Source organism: Miscanthus floridulus, chromosome 11 (assembly GCF_019320115.1).
Source record: "Miscanthus floridulus cultivar M001 chromosome 11, ASM1932011v1, whole genome shotgun sequence".
Taxonomy (NCBI): Eukaryota; Viridiplantae; Streptophyta; class Magnoliopsida; order Poales; family Poaceae; genus Miscanthus; species Miscanthus floridulus.
The window spans coordinates 67,510,776-67,527,829 of NC_089590.1; the positions used below are offsets into that span (position 1 = coordinate 67,510,776).

Sequence of the window (17,054 nt, forward strand, 5' to 3'; positions counted from 1 at the left end):
TGTTTAGTCTAAACAATTGAGTTTACCACAAACCAATAGATTCTATGATATTAGCATTCCTATGTTCAAACACACATTTCTACAAAATTCCTGTATTCGCTTTACACCTCCATTCTTTTCATATTCCTTTGTTTTATCTTGTTTCTATGTTTTTCATTCATCTGTTCCAAACAGGCCCTAAAACTTCTAGGTACAAAAGCACTGAACCACAAACCATTGGCAAATGAACAGGAGATGCAAATTTCACATCCTGATAATTGCAGCTTATGCATATAGGGCACAGACATCCTGTGTTTCCTTTGCTCGAATAAGCTAACAGGAGATGAACTTGGAAAGATATGTACAGTTTTGTGTGAAGTATGGTCTCGGCCTCTCGGGACACTAGCCAAAAACTGTATTGATACCCCTCCCTGGATTTATTGCCCAAAAAATTAGTTGTCCCAACTCCCAAATTGCTGTCAAGTTCATAGCTGAAGAGTGAAGACCGAAGTAGGTCATACTCCTATGCTATGCAGTTGTCCTGTCATCGTCTGCTACTCTGCTTGAAACAGACAAGTGTAGCTTGCTGCGTGCGTGTAGCATAGGAGTGAAACCAATCTAGCTGCGGGGTGTTTGGTTTCACGAACTAAATTTTAGTCCCTGTCACATTAAATGTTTAGACATTAATTTGGAGTATTAAATATAGACTAATTATAAAATTAACTGCACATATTGAGACTAATTTGCGAGACGAATCTATTAAGCCTAATTAGTCTATGATTTGACAATGTGGTCCTACAGTAAATATATACTAATGATTGATTAATTAGGCTTAATAGATTCATCTCATAAATTAGTCTCCGTCAGTATAATTAGTTTTATAATTAACACATATTTAGTTCTCCTAATTAGCATCTGAACGCCCGATGTGACAGGGACTAAACTTTAGTATGTGGAACCAAACACCCCCTTAGGCTTCATTGCAACTTTCGGTGACCTCTCTTGGTAGCCTTTTCCCGATTGGCATCCTACTTTACACAAGTTGAAACAGCAAAATTCCGGCCCTGTTCGTTTCGTTGAAATTTGACTTATGCTGATTTGTTGTGAGAGAAAAACACTGAGGTGATCACCATAGGTCCTTAAACTTGGCTTGCGGTGTGATCCCGGTCCCTGAACTTTCAAAGTGATCACCGCATGCCCCTAAACTTGACAAGTGATGCCATCCGTGTCCAAATGTAATAAAATTAAAAGTTACCTATAGTATTAAAAGTTTTCTCTAATAAAAGTTACTTCTAATTTTAGTATTATTTTAAAAATTTTAATAGTAGTATTATAAAAGTAACTTTTCTCTTTTATTAATACTATAACAATTATTATTAAAACTTTTAATACTATAATACTATTATTAAAGGTTCTAATACTATAATACAACTATTAAAAGTAGTATAGTATTATAGTATTAATAATAGAGAAAAAATACTTCTATAATACTACTATTAAATTTTTTAAAATAATACTAAAATTAGAAGTAACTTTTAATAGAGAAAACTTTTAATACTATAGAAATTTTAATACTATTAATTATACATAAATATTAAATTAATTTTAGTATTTTCCTATTTTAGTTTAAACCTAATATATTTGTTGTTGTAAATTATTTTAATACTTTAATTTATTTTTTGCACATGATAAATATAATATAAATAATGATTGATTAATTGACACATGTTGGATCCACGTCTAATATACAGTCAGCGTGCTACGCCAGCTTATAGAGTAGGTTAGAGCATATTTGGACATGGATGATACCGCCTGCCAAGTTTAGGGACCTGCGGTGATCACTTTGAAAGTTTAGGTACCGGGATGACATCGTCAGCTAAGTTTAGGGACCTGCGGTGATCATATTGAAAGTTCAGGGACCTGAATAACACCGTTTGGCAAAGTTTAGGGACTCACATATATTATTTTAGAAGTTCAGGGACCTGAATGACACCGCCGACCAAGTCTAGGGACCGACGGTGAATTTTGCTCCAAGTTGAAACTATGACCTTTTTTTGTCTCAATTGGCTAGTCAGAGTATTCAGCATCAGAACACAGTAACATCAACATTGCCATTCAAGGTACAGTTTGTAGACTAGAGTTTACATGTGGAGTGGAATTCCAGCACTGCAAAAGGTGATTCTGCAGAGCACCACACACATATTTTATCACAGGGTTCTGGAGATATACTACCAACTGATGGCACGTAGCTTTGCCGTTTCTGTCCTCACTGTTTTCACTCATCCTACTGTAATTTACACGCGAAAAAAAGGCAACACCATCTAGAAACAGGCATTGAAGCCTTGATCAGCAGACGGTCGGTCATACAGTCATGCTCCTGCCTCATTGCCAGGCGAGCCAGCCTCTGTTGCCTGATTAGCCAGACCGCCCTCATCATCCGGAGCTGCAGTGTTGCTTGGCTCGCCGCGCACCCCTCTGGAACCCCCCGCCGACAGAGCAGCAGCTGACCATGCCGCTGCTGGGCCGGGAAGAGGATGCAACGTGCGACGGTCCGTCTGCCGCCGTTCAAGCTCGTGGAGACTCAGCACATGGTTCTCGAGTAGGCTTCTATGAATCTATGGCACAGCAAGCGCAGGATCAAATTTTATGCGTTGATTATGAGATCATGCTGCGTTTTGTGTTCAGGTTCTGTTATTTCCCTGCAAGGAGGCAGTCTGTATCTTTCTTTTCGTTCTTGCAAACTGGGTACACCAGTATGTAAAACTCTTATTGCTTTCTTAAAAGCAGAGTAAATCTCCTTTCAAAAAAAAAGAAGATCATGCTGCTTTTCAGAGTAAAAAACATCAGGTTTTGTTATGGAGCCAGTAGGGTCAAGTTGTATTATGTAGATACCAAAATGTAACGGGAGATTAACATTCAAAGCAAACTCAAGGTAAGCAGTGTACCTCCAGTAGTGTCCTCTCTACCATATCATGAAGCTTCTTCTGAAATTCTACCTGCACCTGTAATGCATATTCTTGGATGTGTCTGCCAAATAAACTTTGAATTATCATACAGAGGCAAAGTTTCGAACATTATTTGGTCTTCTAGAGGCATGAGAGTTTAGATTGAAATGTAGTCAATTGCATATACATGTTTTTCTTTATTTATGGAACTAACTATCCATGTAATTATAAATTGTCACATAGAGAGCAGTGAAATCTTCCAGGGTAAAGCAAGTAACATTACAGTAAGTGTTTTCATCTCGAACACATTATGAAAAGTTTATGCATACTGAAAGAACGAGACTATCCAGCTACTGAAAACACCAGCCAGAAGAAGTTCAGAACAATCAGTGGAGTTCAGTCATTCCATTGGTAAGAGTAGAAGCATAGTAGCATGCCAAATGATAGTTTGCAAAATTTTAGTTTTCGTCATTGACATTTAAAAACCTATTTACGCAAGAAACAGTAAAGCTAAAACATGTTAGCCCTTCGATCTTCGGAACGGGTGAGCTAACCACTCACCGGCTGCGCCGACCACAGACTATGGCTAGAGATAGAAGAAGGGAGGGAGAACAGAGCACACACTCAGCACAAGCACCAGCGTTGGCCGGAGCTCTGCAGAGGAGATGACAAAACTGAACTCGCTCTCTTTATTGAGTTGCAGTGGGAAACTATATATACAACTCTACCCATCTAATCCTAGTACAGACTACCATGCTGCTACAGTTGCTAGATGTGACAGCAGGGCTGACTTTGACACCTGCCCCTGCTGTGGCTACAGTGCGGCAGGGGAGCCATTCGACGCCTACCCCTGCAGCGCCTATAGTGCAGCAGCAGGGGGCCCTTTTGACGCGTGTCCCTTGCCGCGCATGCACACAGGGAGCAGCAGATTACTTAACAAAACAGGTCTGCACATGGAAATGGGAATACTAATGCGTAATGACTCACTTCTGTATGTCTGAAGGTATTGCTTCGTTACACGTGGTCGTCTCCACTGATGTACCTGGAACTGTAATGCAATCAACAATTTGATAAATTAAGTGACTTGAATACGGGAAATGCATTTCTTTGAAAACAAAAGAATTTTGCACCATATACAAAAACCAATATGCGGTGCTAATAATGAGGTGAAACAATGAATGGTGTATTCAAACAAGTGGAAGTAATGGTTCCAACTTCCAGCCACCATTGCTAACCTTCAGATGGGTGATGCTTAACTTGAGCCATTTTGTACTTCTGTTTGGAGTGTTACGTTTAATTAGGAAACCATATAACTGAAGTCTGTGTCACCAAAAGTTTTACTGGAAAAGGAAAATGGAAAGTATACCTGCAAGTGGCTTTTGACCTGATCACGAGTCAGACCTTCAACATTCATTATATCAAGAATTGCTTTAGGTTTAGCACCTGCATTCGGTCAAAAATAATAAGACAATAATAATTACAATACAAAGCCAATAGTACTTTATACGATGATAGTGATCACAATATTGAAATTTTACTTTCACTGCCACGAAGCTGATTGACAGCATCTACGAAGCGATCATGCATTTCCATAGTCCATCGCATGCGTGCCTTGGCCTTTTTGGGGCAATGAGCATTTGTAGTTGCCACAGGAGAAACAGTTGGATACAATTGTTGAGGTTCAGAAGGAACTGAGACCGATTGATGTACCATGTGCTCATCATGTTGCCATGACTGAGAGTTTGGATATGAGGGGACAGGTGCAGATTCAGCCTGTGAAAAAAGAAACCTATCAACTTCAGCCTGTTCGCTTGGTCGTATTTGGCTTATAAGCCATGGCTTATCAGCCAACGAACAGTATTTTTCTCTCACACCAAACCAGCCAACAGTACTTTCAGCCATGGCTTATAAGACAAACCAGCCCAAACGAACAGAGCGATGAACATAACATGGAGAGGTCTAGAAATATATGGTTTGCTGCCTCATATAACCATGCAAATCCCATGTGGCTATGTCTAATACAAGTTTTAGTTTCCATGATCAAGGAAAACATATAGCATTACTGATTTTGAGGTAAATTACCATTTGGTGACAGTTCGAAGTTATATCAGTGGTAATAATATCATCCAAATCCGCATTCACAAAGCTTGTTAACCATTCATCTCTATCGTCAGATTCGTTGACGGTTCTGACAAAACCAGCAATTTGCTGACTCTCAACATTGCAAATGCCAATGTTATTCTGCACACCATCACCAAGTGGGTCTGCACAATTGCTTGCTTCAGGAGATAGTCCAGAGAAACTACCACCTGAAGGTTGTTCTGGTAGTCCAGAATATGATACCATGTAGGAGGGCAGGATTCCAGAAAGGGAAGAATGCGTGGTGCCATAGATGCTGAACAAGGCGCTCCAGAAACAACAGGCAAAGACTGCAACTTCATATCATGAGATGAGATACGAGGACCTGTAACGCAAGAGCAATTCACATGTTCAGAACTTCAAGTTACAGGGGAAGAAACATTTGTAGAGATAATTCTTTCATAGGAATTTTGTGAAGAAAAAAGCTTTTGATTCCTGTGTGGCTGTTATAAATCCATCAACCAAAATTGAGGATAGTAGATGACTACGATAATCAATAACTGTCGGTACCATATATTCAGAAAAAGGGGAAAAAAAGATCGGCTAATTTGCTAGGACTGCATAGGCTGATCAGAAGGCTATGACAACCATGCTCTAAATAATGAACACGGCAAGCTAGCAGAGTTCGAATTGTGCTTGTGCATACTCCTATATGAGAATGGGGTGGGATGAAAAAAGAGAGAGAGAGACGAGGGGTCTTTAGATCGCATGCACAAAAAAGAAAGGAGACGGACAGTCATAAAATGATCATGTACAAAAGATTGTACAAGAGAAACCTAGCTGAAACTTCATGGGCAAAATCTGTTAAGAGAATCTGACCTTTGCACAGCAAGCAAAAGGATTGGTGAGAAAGCCGCAACTTTTTCCTTGGATTCACCGATTCAGGGTACGAGTGAATGGATGCAAATAGGGAGGGACACACACGGAGCAGCAGCTGTATTTTCTACGCCGGTACCCTCTTGGTTTCGCCTAAAACAAACGCAAGCAAACAAGGATCGGATTGTGACATCGATGAAGCGACCGCGAGTACGACAGCAATGGATTAGCGGGCGACGACGCGGAGAGACAAGACTGCAAGAGGGCATGGATGGATAAAGAAAACGCCGGAGCTGTAGCCTGCAGGTCAAAGAAGAGAGATCTCGTCAAAGAAAGTGGAGGGAAACAAAAGAAAACGAAGAGGAGGGGGTATCTCAGGGGACCTGGGAGATAGATACCATCTGACCTGAGAACCGGCGCACGCATTCCAGCTCTAATCCAGATGTCACTCCAAGTAAAATTGTATCCGCCGAAAACTGTACTCTGGTTTAGATGTTTAACAGGACTTTACTAAGATGCCGATGATGAGAAAGACTTGAATAAAACATGGGTGTGGCTAGTGCCCGGATGTCCGGACGCTAGCCTCACATCCACATCCAGATGCCCGCGCTGCTGCCCCCCCCCCCCCCCCCTCGCGTGCCCGCTCACGTCTCGCCTGCTGCGCCTGCCCCCAAGCATGTGGGGCCCGCCCCCGCTAGTGGGGACCATCTCCGCTTTCCCGCGCCTGACACCGAGGCGAGACAAACAAAAGGGTGAGGAGGGAGATACAACATTCGATTTAGTTTTAAAACATCCAGATGCAATAAATTGTAATATACGTCTGAAAACAAATGAAATGAAATATTTGAAACATGCGTCTGAAACACTTGCAAAAACAATTGAAAAACACTTGAAACCATTATAAACATACGCAACATCCAGATAAAATACTTGCATCATATGTGTGAAAACATAGGCAACATCCAGATAAACACACTTGTAACCTACGTAAAAAAAATAGATGAAACATTGAGAACAGGAGCTTACAACACACGTGTACAACCATTGCAACAGCCCGATCTACTTTTACAATATCCGTATGAAACACTTGCAACATAACTCTAAAACGTTTTACCGCCTGTTCGTTTAGCTGGTTCGTATCGTTGCTGGTTCGTGAAGAAGTACTGCTGACTGGTTTGTGTGAGAGAAAAATACTGTTCCGGCTGAAAATTTACGATCGTTTACGACAAGCCACAGCAAAACGAACAGGCTGTTAAACACTTGAAACAAGTGCTTGCAACATGCAGTTTCAGCGCAAACACCTCCTTACTTCTTGGAGAATAGAGGCTCGTCGGCATATGTAATTCTAATTATATTTTTTCACATATAATTCGAAGATATATTGTGCAGTTTTAATTTAATTCCTCGTCCCTTAAAAAAGAGTCCATCTAGCCAATGACTAAGTAGTTTAACAACAACCTCAATTGTTTTAGCCCTTAGATATAAAATAAAGGGTCCGGATTAAACATTTCTCTCCACATTATCTTTCATTCTCTGCTCGCACTTGCCCTTGTTGGCATTGCCCACGCCCACCATGGCATGGCTCTAAATTCCATTAGATGTGCCTCCTCAACATTTTATTTATCTTCGTCCGAGCTCTCCTGCCACCACCCACCACATCTAACCGTCGTCGTCACGCTAATTAACCCGGTGGAGGCCGCTGGGCTATCACCATCATGCCCCGTCTAAGCGCCTTCCCTCGGTCTGACTGGCGACACCGCCCCCGCCCTCTAGCTGTCACTGCTGTCAAGCCGGTCTTCTCCCCTGGCAATCTTTCTAAACCTATCTGATTCAGGTAACCCCAAATTCTTAGTCCTAATCTTAACCTTGCCAGGGTTGACGAAGAAAACCAGATGATATCCTTAGATTGAACAGAAACATTCGTAGAGAAGACCTTAGCTTTACTCTAAAAAAAAGGTAGATGTCATTTGTGTCCAAAGTAAGTAGTACCTGGAGTCTGGAGAGAGGCAACAATCCACTTCAGCGCCATGACGAGGCTAACTAACCTGGTAGGCTAGCACCAAAGCAAGTACCCCTTCCGTCCCTAAAAAGAGTCACTATGAGAATGGTATTGGTCAATCTTTCTCAACTTTGTCTATATTTGTATAAAATATGTGTAATATTTATATATATTTTTTGAATCTGCAACATTTATATTTCTAATCTATACCTAATAATAAAGAGGCAAAATTTATGCCTCGGTTTTTTTCGTCCAACTCTAATCTCTATTCGGATTCTATTTTTTTTGTCCGGTGATCCTCCTCCAACTCCAAGACAGCCTTGGCCTCCTACGCCCGCTATTCAACAAGGTGAACGGACCGACGAGTATGAACGGACATAGAAAAAAAAATCGAATAGAAGTAGGACGGCAACGAACATAGAAAAAAGATTCGAATAGAAGTAGAAAACCAACAAACATATAAGATATAACAAACATATAAGATATATAAGATCATGAACATAAATTGGAACAAGATCAGCAAGCGGTGTAAGGTCGATCGAACGAAACAAGGCGAACAAGATCGGCGAGCGGCTTGAGGTCGTCAGTGTGCTAGATGTGGTTGTTCCTGAGGTCGAGAGGTGTGGGGAGACTGAAAGGTCCTAATAGCTAGAGGGGGAGGGGGAGGGGGAGGGGGAGGAGGGGTGAATAGCCTATTAAAAGTTCTACAACAACACTTAGCAAACCGGTTAGAGAATTATAAGGCGAAGCAAGTATTGTGCTAGCCTACTAAAAATGCAAGCCACCTACCATAATTCTAGCTTCTATAGTTTCTAACCACACAATGGCTATGTCACTTATACTAAGTTAGTGTGCTCTCAAAAGCTAACTAAAGAGCCACACTAACCAAACTAACAAGCTCTCACAACTAGCTACACTAAAGAGCTTGATAACTAGTTTGCGATAATATAAAGAGAGTAAACAAGATGGTTATACCGCCGAGTAGATGAGTGAACCAATCAATCACAAGAATGAATACCAATGAATACCAATCACCTCGGAATCAAACGATGACACAATGATTTTTACCGAGGTTCACTTGCTTGCCGATAAGCTAGTCCTCGTTGTGGCGATTCACTCACTTGGAGGTTTACGCGCTAATTGGCATCACACGCCAAACCCTCAATAGGGTGCCGCACAACCAACACAAGATGATGATCACACAAGCCACGAGCAATTCACTAGAGTACCTTTTGGCTCTCCACCGGGAAAAGGTCAAGAACCCCTCACAATCACCACGATCGCAGCCGGAGACAATCACCAACCTTCGCTCGACGATCCTCACTGTTCCAAGGCATCTAGGTGGCGGCAATCACCAAGAGTACCAAGCGAATCCCGCAGCGAAACACGAACAACAAGTGCCTCTAGATACAAACAGTCAAGCAATGCACTTGGATTCTCTCCCAATCTCACAAAGATATTGAATTTATGATGGAGATGAGTGGGAGGGCTTTGGCTAAGCTCACAAGGTTGCTATGTCAATGCAAATGGCCAAGCGGATGAGCTTGAGCCGGCCATATGGCTTAAATAGAAGCCCCCACAAAATAGAGCCGTTGTACCTCTTCACTGGGCACTGCTCGGGGTGACCGGACGCTCCGGTCATATCGACCGAACGCAGGACCCCAGCGTCCGGTCACCCGATGCTTGCCATGTGTCATCGGCTTCAAACGCTGATCGTTTGATCTCAACGGTCATCAGTACATTTAAGTAGTGACCGGACGCACCAACACCAGCGTCCGGTCGTTTCCAGTAAGGTACCAGAAGCGAAAAATCACGATCGAATGCGTCCGGTCATGCACGACCGGACTCACCCAGCGTCCGGTCACTGAATCTCATCATATGTCATACTGACCGGACTCAGGCCCTGAGCGTCCGGTCATTTTTCACGCCAGCGTCCAGTCATGAGACCAAAACCGCGCACTCACTGCTGCCACTGACCGGATGCACCGGTCCTTCTGATACCAGCGTCCGGTCACTTACAGTGACCATGTTCACCTGGGTTTAGCCACCGGGCACGTCCGTTACACCTTGTGAAACCATGTCTTTTCTGTTTAGGGCGTCGGTGGCACCGTCGGACTGTCCGCACTCTACGAGCGGACGCTCCGCCGGTGAAGTTTATTACCCTTGCTCAAATGTGCCAACCACCAAGTGTATCACCTTGTGCACATGTGTGTTAGCATATTTTTACAAATATTTACAAGAGTGTTAGCACTCCACTAGATCCTAAATGCATATGCAATGAGTTAGAGCATCTAGTGGCACTTTGATAACTGCATTTCGATACGAGTTTTGCCCCTCTTAATAGTACGACTATCGATCCTAAATGTGATCACACTTACTAAGTGTCTCGATCACCAAAACAAAAATGGCTCCTACCACTTATACCTTTATCTTGAGCCTTTTGTTTTTCTCTTTCTTCTTCTCAAGTCCAAGCACTTGATCATCACCATGGCATCGCCATCATCATGTCATGATATTCATTTGCTTCACTACTTGGAATATGCTACCTATCTCATGATCACTTGATAAACTAGGTTAGCACTTAGGGTTTCATCAATTCACCAAAACCAAACTAGAGCTTTCAGAGACGATGAAGCAGGGCAGCAACGTCGGGCGGGGAGAGGAGAGGTTGCGCTTCCCATGGAACGATGGCCTCACAGCCGGCGTGCTCGCCCCTGGACGGTGTCCCCGCATCCGGCACGCTTAGCCCCCTAGGCTGGCATCCTCGGTGCTGGCGCGCTCGCCCCCGAGGCTACAGAAGCCGGCGTCCCCGACTCCCTATGGCCGACGGTGCCCCAGCGCTGGCACACTCGCGGCTCGCCGGGTTGGGGCACGAGCTGAGGAGCAGGGCCGCGCCGGGCTGGTAGCCTAGCGCGGCTAGGGAGGAGGGAGGAACCGGCGGAGCTCGGCCGGCCATGGGTGGAGGAAGTCCTGACGACTGCGGGCTGCGGAAGGGAGACGGAAACTACTACATTCGGGCTGTGAAGGAGATAAGAAGGAGATGCGTACGGTGAAGGAGATAAGGATGAAAGAGAAAAGGCAAACAGGAAAATAATTGAGGAAATAAAGAGAGGAAAAAAAATAAAAATGAGGATATTATAGTCATTTTAACCATTTTCAACAATCAAGAGAAGCTATTTTATTAAACCCTTGTCTAAAATAATTTCAACTCTATAAGTGAAGCCGCTTCATCAGGTTAAGCAAAAAAAAACTATATATTTGTGCTAAACTATTCAAATTCACTGCCCTACTTTCGTACAATTATTTATTTGTTTTTTTAAATGTTTTAATTTATTTAATTATAAGCAATACCTATTAATTTAAAAGACGTCTACAAGAATTTATTTATTTGCTTCAAGCCAATATCACTAGCCTATGTAGGCATGCTATGGTCACAAGGTCGCTATTATAAAACAAAACACAAGAGTAGCACGTGTTCAACTATGATATAGAGTAAAATTACATGACTAATTAAAATGGATGATGTAATAGTTAAATCTCTAAGCAATAAATTATCTATGACCATGCAAGACGTACGTCCCGTTGTAACGTACGGATAATTTTGCTAGAAATACTAATTATGCACTACAAATATTAATATTTTATTAAATATATGAAGTCAAAGGTCTGAGTGCCTCCGACGCCGTGCCTCGGCACCAAAACAAGCATCTGGAAGCCAAAGAAAACATTTACCTGCTGCGTCCCGCGACACGTTACGGCCTAGCAGGGACGGCCGCCATGCACGCTCCCACGTCGCGTCCGCTGCCGCGCCACGTCCCGCGCGACCGCCGAGCCGCTTTATATATGTGTCCACTGTCCACCGCAGCAGGCCAGCGCCACGGCCTACACCAGAAACTAGCTCGGCTAGCCTTTGATTTCTCACTTTAATTTGACGAACTCCACAGATCTCTCCAATCCTGTTAGGCTAGCCAGGCAACAGACTCGAACGGCGCGCGGTAGCGGAGCGGAGATGCAGGGAGCGACGACGGCCAAGCAGGCGCGCAACGGTGACCGCGGCGCGGCGAAGACGACGACGGATGGGAAGGCCGACGCCGCCGGCGCCAAGGTCGGCGCCGACGTGGCGAAGGGCGACGCCGCCGCCGGCGCCAAGGCTGGGGACGTAGGGAAGGGTGACGCGGGCAACAAGGCCGGCGGGGCCATGCATCATCACGGCTTGTCGTCCGTGGAGGCGAAGGACTCCCAGACCATCGTCGCGCTGCAGGCGCCGGTGACCGTCATGCGCCCCGTCCGCGGCGACCTCGAGGAGCACGTCCCCAAGCCATGTGAGTCTTGCGCACTTTTGCTTCGTCGCTGAGGCTTATCAAAGTACGCACGATTTGCCACTGACGCGTGTTGCTGATGAGCAGATCTGGCGCGAGCTCTGGCGGCGCCGGACATCTACCACCCCGACGGCACCACGGGCGACGAGCACAGGCACCACCACATGAGCGTGTTGCAGCAGCACGTCGCCTTCTTCGACCGCGACGACAACGGCATCATCTACCCTTGGGAGACTTACTCCGGTATGCATATATGCCTACGAATTATATTGCTGCATCAATCTCCTCCTCCGTCCGGCTGCTCTAGTTAGTTCCAGTAGCATGCAGTAGGTACTGCTGGCTCGTGCGGATTTCATGTATTGGATCTCTGCACTGAGACGAGATACACTGCATGCAAACAATGCAGGATGCCGTGCGCTTGGGTTCAACATGATCATGTCGTTCTTCATCGCTGTTGTCGTGAACGGGGCCATGAGCTATGCCACACTGCCTGTGAGTACAGCTCCGACCCATGCCGTCTTTAATTTGCAATCGATGGTTTTAGGGCCGTAAAATGCATGTTCTGTTAATGAGAACACGTTACGTTTTTCCATCTCTGTATTTGTGGTTGCAGGGGTGGCTGCCGTCCCCTCTGTTCCCGATCTACGTCCACAACATCCACAAGAGCAAGCATGGCAGTGACTCTGGGACCTATGACAACGAGGGCAGGTAGTGATCTGCTGATTATGTCTCTCTGTCCTAGCTAGCGCAATCTAGAGTTCCGATCCAAATTCTGAATTCGTCCTCTGGTTCAGGTTCATGCCGGTGAACTTCGAGAACATGTTCAGCAAGTACGCGCGCACGTCCCCGGACAGGCTCACCTACAGGGAGCTGTGGTCGATGACCGAGGGGTTCCGCGACGCCTTCGATCTCTTCGGCTGGTGAGCACACTGACCGACCCAACAACGTCCATCCCCAGTGCATGCAGATTGCAAATCTCCTCCGCTGATCCATCCAGGCTGCCTGGCCCTGGCTTACTATGCCTATGCGATCTCCTCTCTCTGTCACAGGGTTGCGGCGAAGCTGGAGTGGACGATCCTGTACGTGCTGGCGCGGGACGACGAGGGGTACCTGTCGCGGGAGGCCATGCGGCGCGTGTACGACGGCAGCCTCTTCGAGTACGTCGAGAGGCAGCGCGCGCAGCACGCCAAGATGTCCTAGACGAAGATGATGGCTGGTGCGTGAATGAAATGGAAGCGGAGTGAACCTGTCCGTCTAGTAGCTGAAGTCTCGGGTCCGTCTGTACGTGTGGCGTCCCTGGATGTAAGATAATGGAGAGGGGTGTCAGAAAACAAAGCAGCCGTGTACGCCTCACATCAATCAATAATTAGTGCAGAGTTCGCCGGACCGGGACCTCGCTCTCTTTGTTGCTTCGACATTGTTTTGTCGCCGGACGACCGCATCGCTCTCTTAGCTGCCTCAACCTTGCTTTGTGCGCGGATTATGTTCACCTTCCGGTTCCCCAGATGCGAATTGTGATGATTCGTTATTGGATCGCGAGCTGTGTATGGATGTGTGCTTAGTGGTGGTTGTCTGGTGGCGCGGGGGTCTACCGGACTTCATATATTACAAATAAATACTCGTGAGCACATCAGATTGGCCTATTAGCTCAGTTGGTTAGAGCGTCGTGCTAATAACGCGAAGGTCGCAGGTTCGAGACCTGCATGGGCCATTTTTTTTATTTTTAAATTTTATATATATAAAAAAAGAAACTCCAGCTCATCTTAAGATACTTGTCTCCATTTTGTTTTTATCATATATTATATTACTGTCACATGAGGTCTGCTCTGCATCCTTTTAAAATTCTCGGGGTCTTCTTAACACCTTTTTCTTTCTTTTTAATTTTGTAATTAGTTCTAGTATATAAGGCGTGAGGAGTTGCATAGTTTTATTTTCAAGACTTCTATTTAATATAGAAACGAACGAAATATGAATGAAACACTCCTCTATAGAGTTATAAATATTTATTAAGAAAGTTTCATTTTTTTTTAATTTATAAACTTAATTTCATGACTTATTTTTAATAGAAAGTTTCATTCTATAGATTTGTAAATATTTATTAAGAAAGTTTCATTATATAAATTTATAAACATTTAATTTTATTACTTATAGAGATAATCGTGCCGAGAGAGTTTCGTATATCAAACTCACTCTTCTCTCATCTTTAAAACATTATCATATCATTAACAAAATATCTACGTGACATCTATTAAATCTAGTTTTTCTTCTTAAAAATTTATCATATATTAAAGAAAATATATATGACAGTCTATTAAGTATAGCTGAAACTTATATAAAACTCCTAGCCTAAGGTGTAACCACCGTGATCTTTCCACTGAGACTAGTCTAATATTGAAAGGTCCTAACGAATAGAGGGGTAAATAGCCTATTAAAAATTACTACAACAACACTTAGTAAATATGTTAGATAATTAAACGGTGATGCGAGTGCTGCGCTAGCCTACTAAAAGAGCAAGCCACCTACCACAATTCTAGTGGCTATGATCACTGAGCACATAATTTGCTAAGTCACTATACTAAGTTAGTGAGCTCTCAAAGGCTAACTAAAGAGCTTCACTAACCCCTAGACTCGACACAAGCTAGCTCTCAAAACTAATTACACTAAAGAGCTTAGCTACACTAAAAATGTAATACAAGAGAGGGGATGTGATAGTTATACCGTCATGTTGAGGATAAGGCCAATCACAATATGATGGAGCCAATCAATCACAATCAATCAAGAAATCCTAAGACAATGATGACACAAGATTTTTTACCGAAGTTCACTTACTTGCCGGCAAGCTAGTCCTCGTTGTGGCGATTCACTCACTTGGGGGTTCACGCGCTAAATGGCATCACACGCCAAACCCTCAATAGGGTGCCGCACAACCAACACCAGATGAGGATTACACAAGCCACGAGCAATCCACTAGAGTACCTTTTGGCTCTCCGCTAGAGAAAGGTCAAGAACTCCTCACAATCACCATGATCAGAGCCGGAGACAAGCACCTTCCTCCACTCGATAATCCTCGCTGCACCAAGCCATCTAGGTGGCAGCAACCATTAAGAGTAACAAGCAAATCCCACAACAAAACATGAACACCAAGTGCCTCTAGATGGAATCACTCAAGCAATGCACTTGGATTCTCTCCCAATCTCACAAAGATGATAAATTAATGATGGAGATAAGTGGGAGGCCTCTGACTAAGCTCACAAGGTTGCTATGTCAATGCAAATGGCCAAGAGAGTGAGCTTGAGCCGGCCTTAGAGCTTAAATAGAGAGCTCCTACGAATAGAGCTGTTGGGCTCCTCATTGCACACTTCTCGGGACGACCAGATGTAACACCCTCGGTGTTACGCTCTAAACAAATTACTAAATCATGTCATGAGCATCATGTTTACGTGATAATGCATGTGATGGAATGAATAGATGAGGTATTGCAACCTAAAATGATCAATAAAAATGTTAAATGAGAAGGTATTACACAACTCATGCATATCAAGTAGGGTTTAAAATCAATTTTTATTGAACAAAAATACTATAGAACATATATGTGGCACTTAAATAGAATTTGGAATTTGAACTTTCTAGATGACAATAAAATACTTGTGAAAAAATAATACTACTAGCCAACATTTCTAATAGCCTAAAAATAGAACTTGAAATTAAAGGCAGCTCAAGGACTTATAAGAATTTAAGTATATATAAGCAACAAGATAGTGCAATATTTGGAGATTTATTTTGTGAAATCGAGTTAGAAGGTGGTATCGTGTTTTAGCTCAGGTTGATAGCCTCATATGCCATCTTGAGCATGGTGAAGATGATTTAGGTCTAGAAGCAACCGTTTAGTTGTTATAGGTGCTTTAAAACGCGTGCACGATAGGTTCTCGGCCTAACTCGCCTCATGCCGTGATCCAGCCACTACCACTATCGTCGCTTCGTCGTTGTGTCCACGCCTGCCCGTTGTACCCTTACCCCACAGCTGGCCTGGTTAGATGCCATGCGCACGTGGTCGAGCTCATATTCGCCTTGACATTTATGGCACTGCGATCGCACGTGCCATGCCGCTCATGGACATGCGCGCTTGTCCTCAGCGCCTACACGTGGGCCTCCACGATCATGCTGATCGCATCCCGCCAAGGCAAGGTCGAGCTGAGCCCACCTACCGCGCCTCATCTCTCTCTCTCTCTCTCTCTCTCTCTCTCTCTCTCTCTTTCTCCCTCTGCTGCCGTCATCGAGCCGCGCCAACAAATTACCTAGCGAACGATCACCTCCATTCAATTCAGTGCATCCACGGTTTCAACATCACGCCCTCTCGCTATCTGACCCCACCCAACCTTGAACCGTGCAAGGCCAAGCTCCAATTTGGAGTTTTTCCTGCCACCGTGCCATTAAGGCCGCGCTCGGCCATGGTCGAGGGCAGCCCTCCTACCGTCCATCCTGAACTAATTCACTTGCACTACTAGCATCGCCTTGACTCCCTCTTCACCCAGCGTGCCTTAGCCAAACCACTATCGCCTTCCTATCATCGCTGACGCGACTGTGTCACCACGATGTGTCACCGCACGGCTTGGCCGCACGTGGCCAGCCCTTCTCTGTCACCCTCTTCTCCAACCGTCACCTCGGCTAGGTCTATGGTAGTCTACTAATGCTCACTCGCTAGCCAATTAGGTCCTTAGGTGCCCTGGTTCGTCGGAGCAGTCATGTCACCATCGCGGATGGTCGTGCGCCGCCGCAGCTCGCTCCAGTGCATCCCGTCGCCCCGCGTTGCTGCTCGGTGTAGGTGGTGGGACCATAGTTGAGTGTCGCCCTGATCGA

General features: G+C 44.4%; 2 protein-coding genes and 1 non-coding gene across 3 annotated transcripts; 2 read left to right on the forward strand and 1 right to left on the reverse strand.

Moving 5' to 3' along the window:
- Positions 1-2,220: 2,220 nt before the first annotated feature.
- Positions 2,221-5,319, reverse strand: LOC136491110 (protein PHOSPHATE STARVATION RESPONSE 1-like). Its single transcript, XM_066487341.1, has 8 exons — positions 5,268-5,319; positions 5,007-5,188; positions 4,463-4,697; positions 4,291-4,367; positions 4,160-4,199; positions 3,912-3,972; positions 2,925-3,006; positions 2,221-2,594 (listed from the first exon to the last, which is right to left on the reverse strand). The coding sequence occupies exons 2-8, from the start codon at positions 5,007-5,009 to the stop codon at positions 2,349-2,351; spliced, it is 744 nt and encodes a 247-aa protein (XP_066343438.1). The 5' UTR covers positions 5,010-5,188; positions 5,268-5,319; the 3' UTR covers positions 2,221-2,348.
- Positions 5,320-11,870: 6,551 nt separating this feature from the next.
- On the forward strand, positions 11,871-13,490 carry LOC136491108 (peroxygenase-like). The gene is made up of 6 exons (XM_066487338.1): positions 11,871-12,200; positions 12,285-12,440; positions 12,604-12,689; positions 12,811-12,905; positions 12,992-13,117; positions 13,247-13,490. The coding sequence occupies exons 1-6, from the start codon at positions 11,888-11,890 to the stop codon at positions 13,395-13,397; spliced, it is 927 nt and encodes a 308-aa protein (XP_066343435.1). The 5' UTR covers positions 11,871-11,887; the 3' UTR covers positions 13,398-13,490.
- Positions 13,491-13,834: 344 nt separating this feature from the next.
- On the forward strand, positions 13,835-13,908 carry TRNAI-AAU (transfer RNA isoleucine (anticodon AAU)). Its single transcript has one exon. It is a non-coding gene; the product is annotated as a tRNA-Ile (tRNA).
- The last annotated feature ends 3,146 nt before the right edge of the window (positions 13,909-17,054 follow it).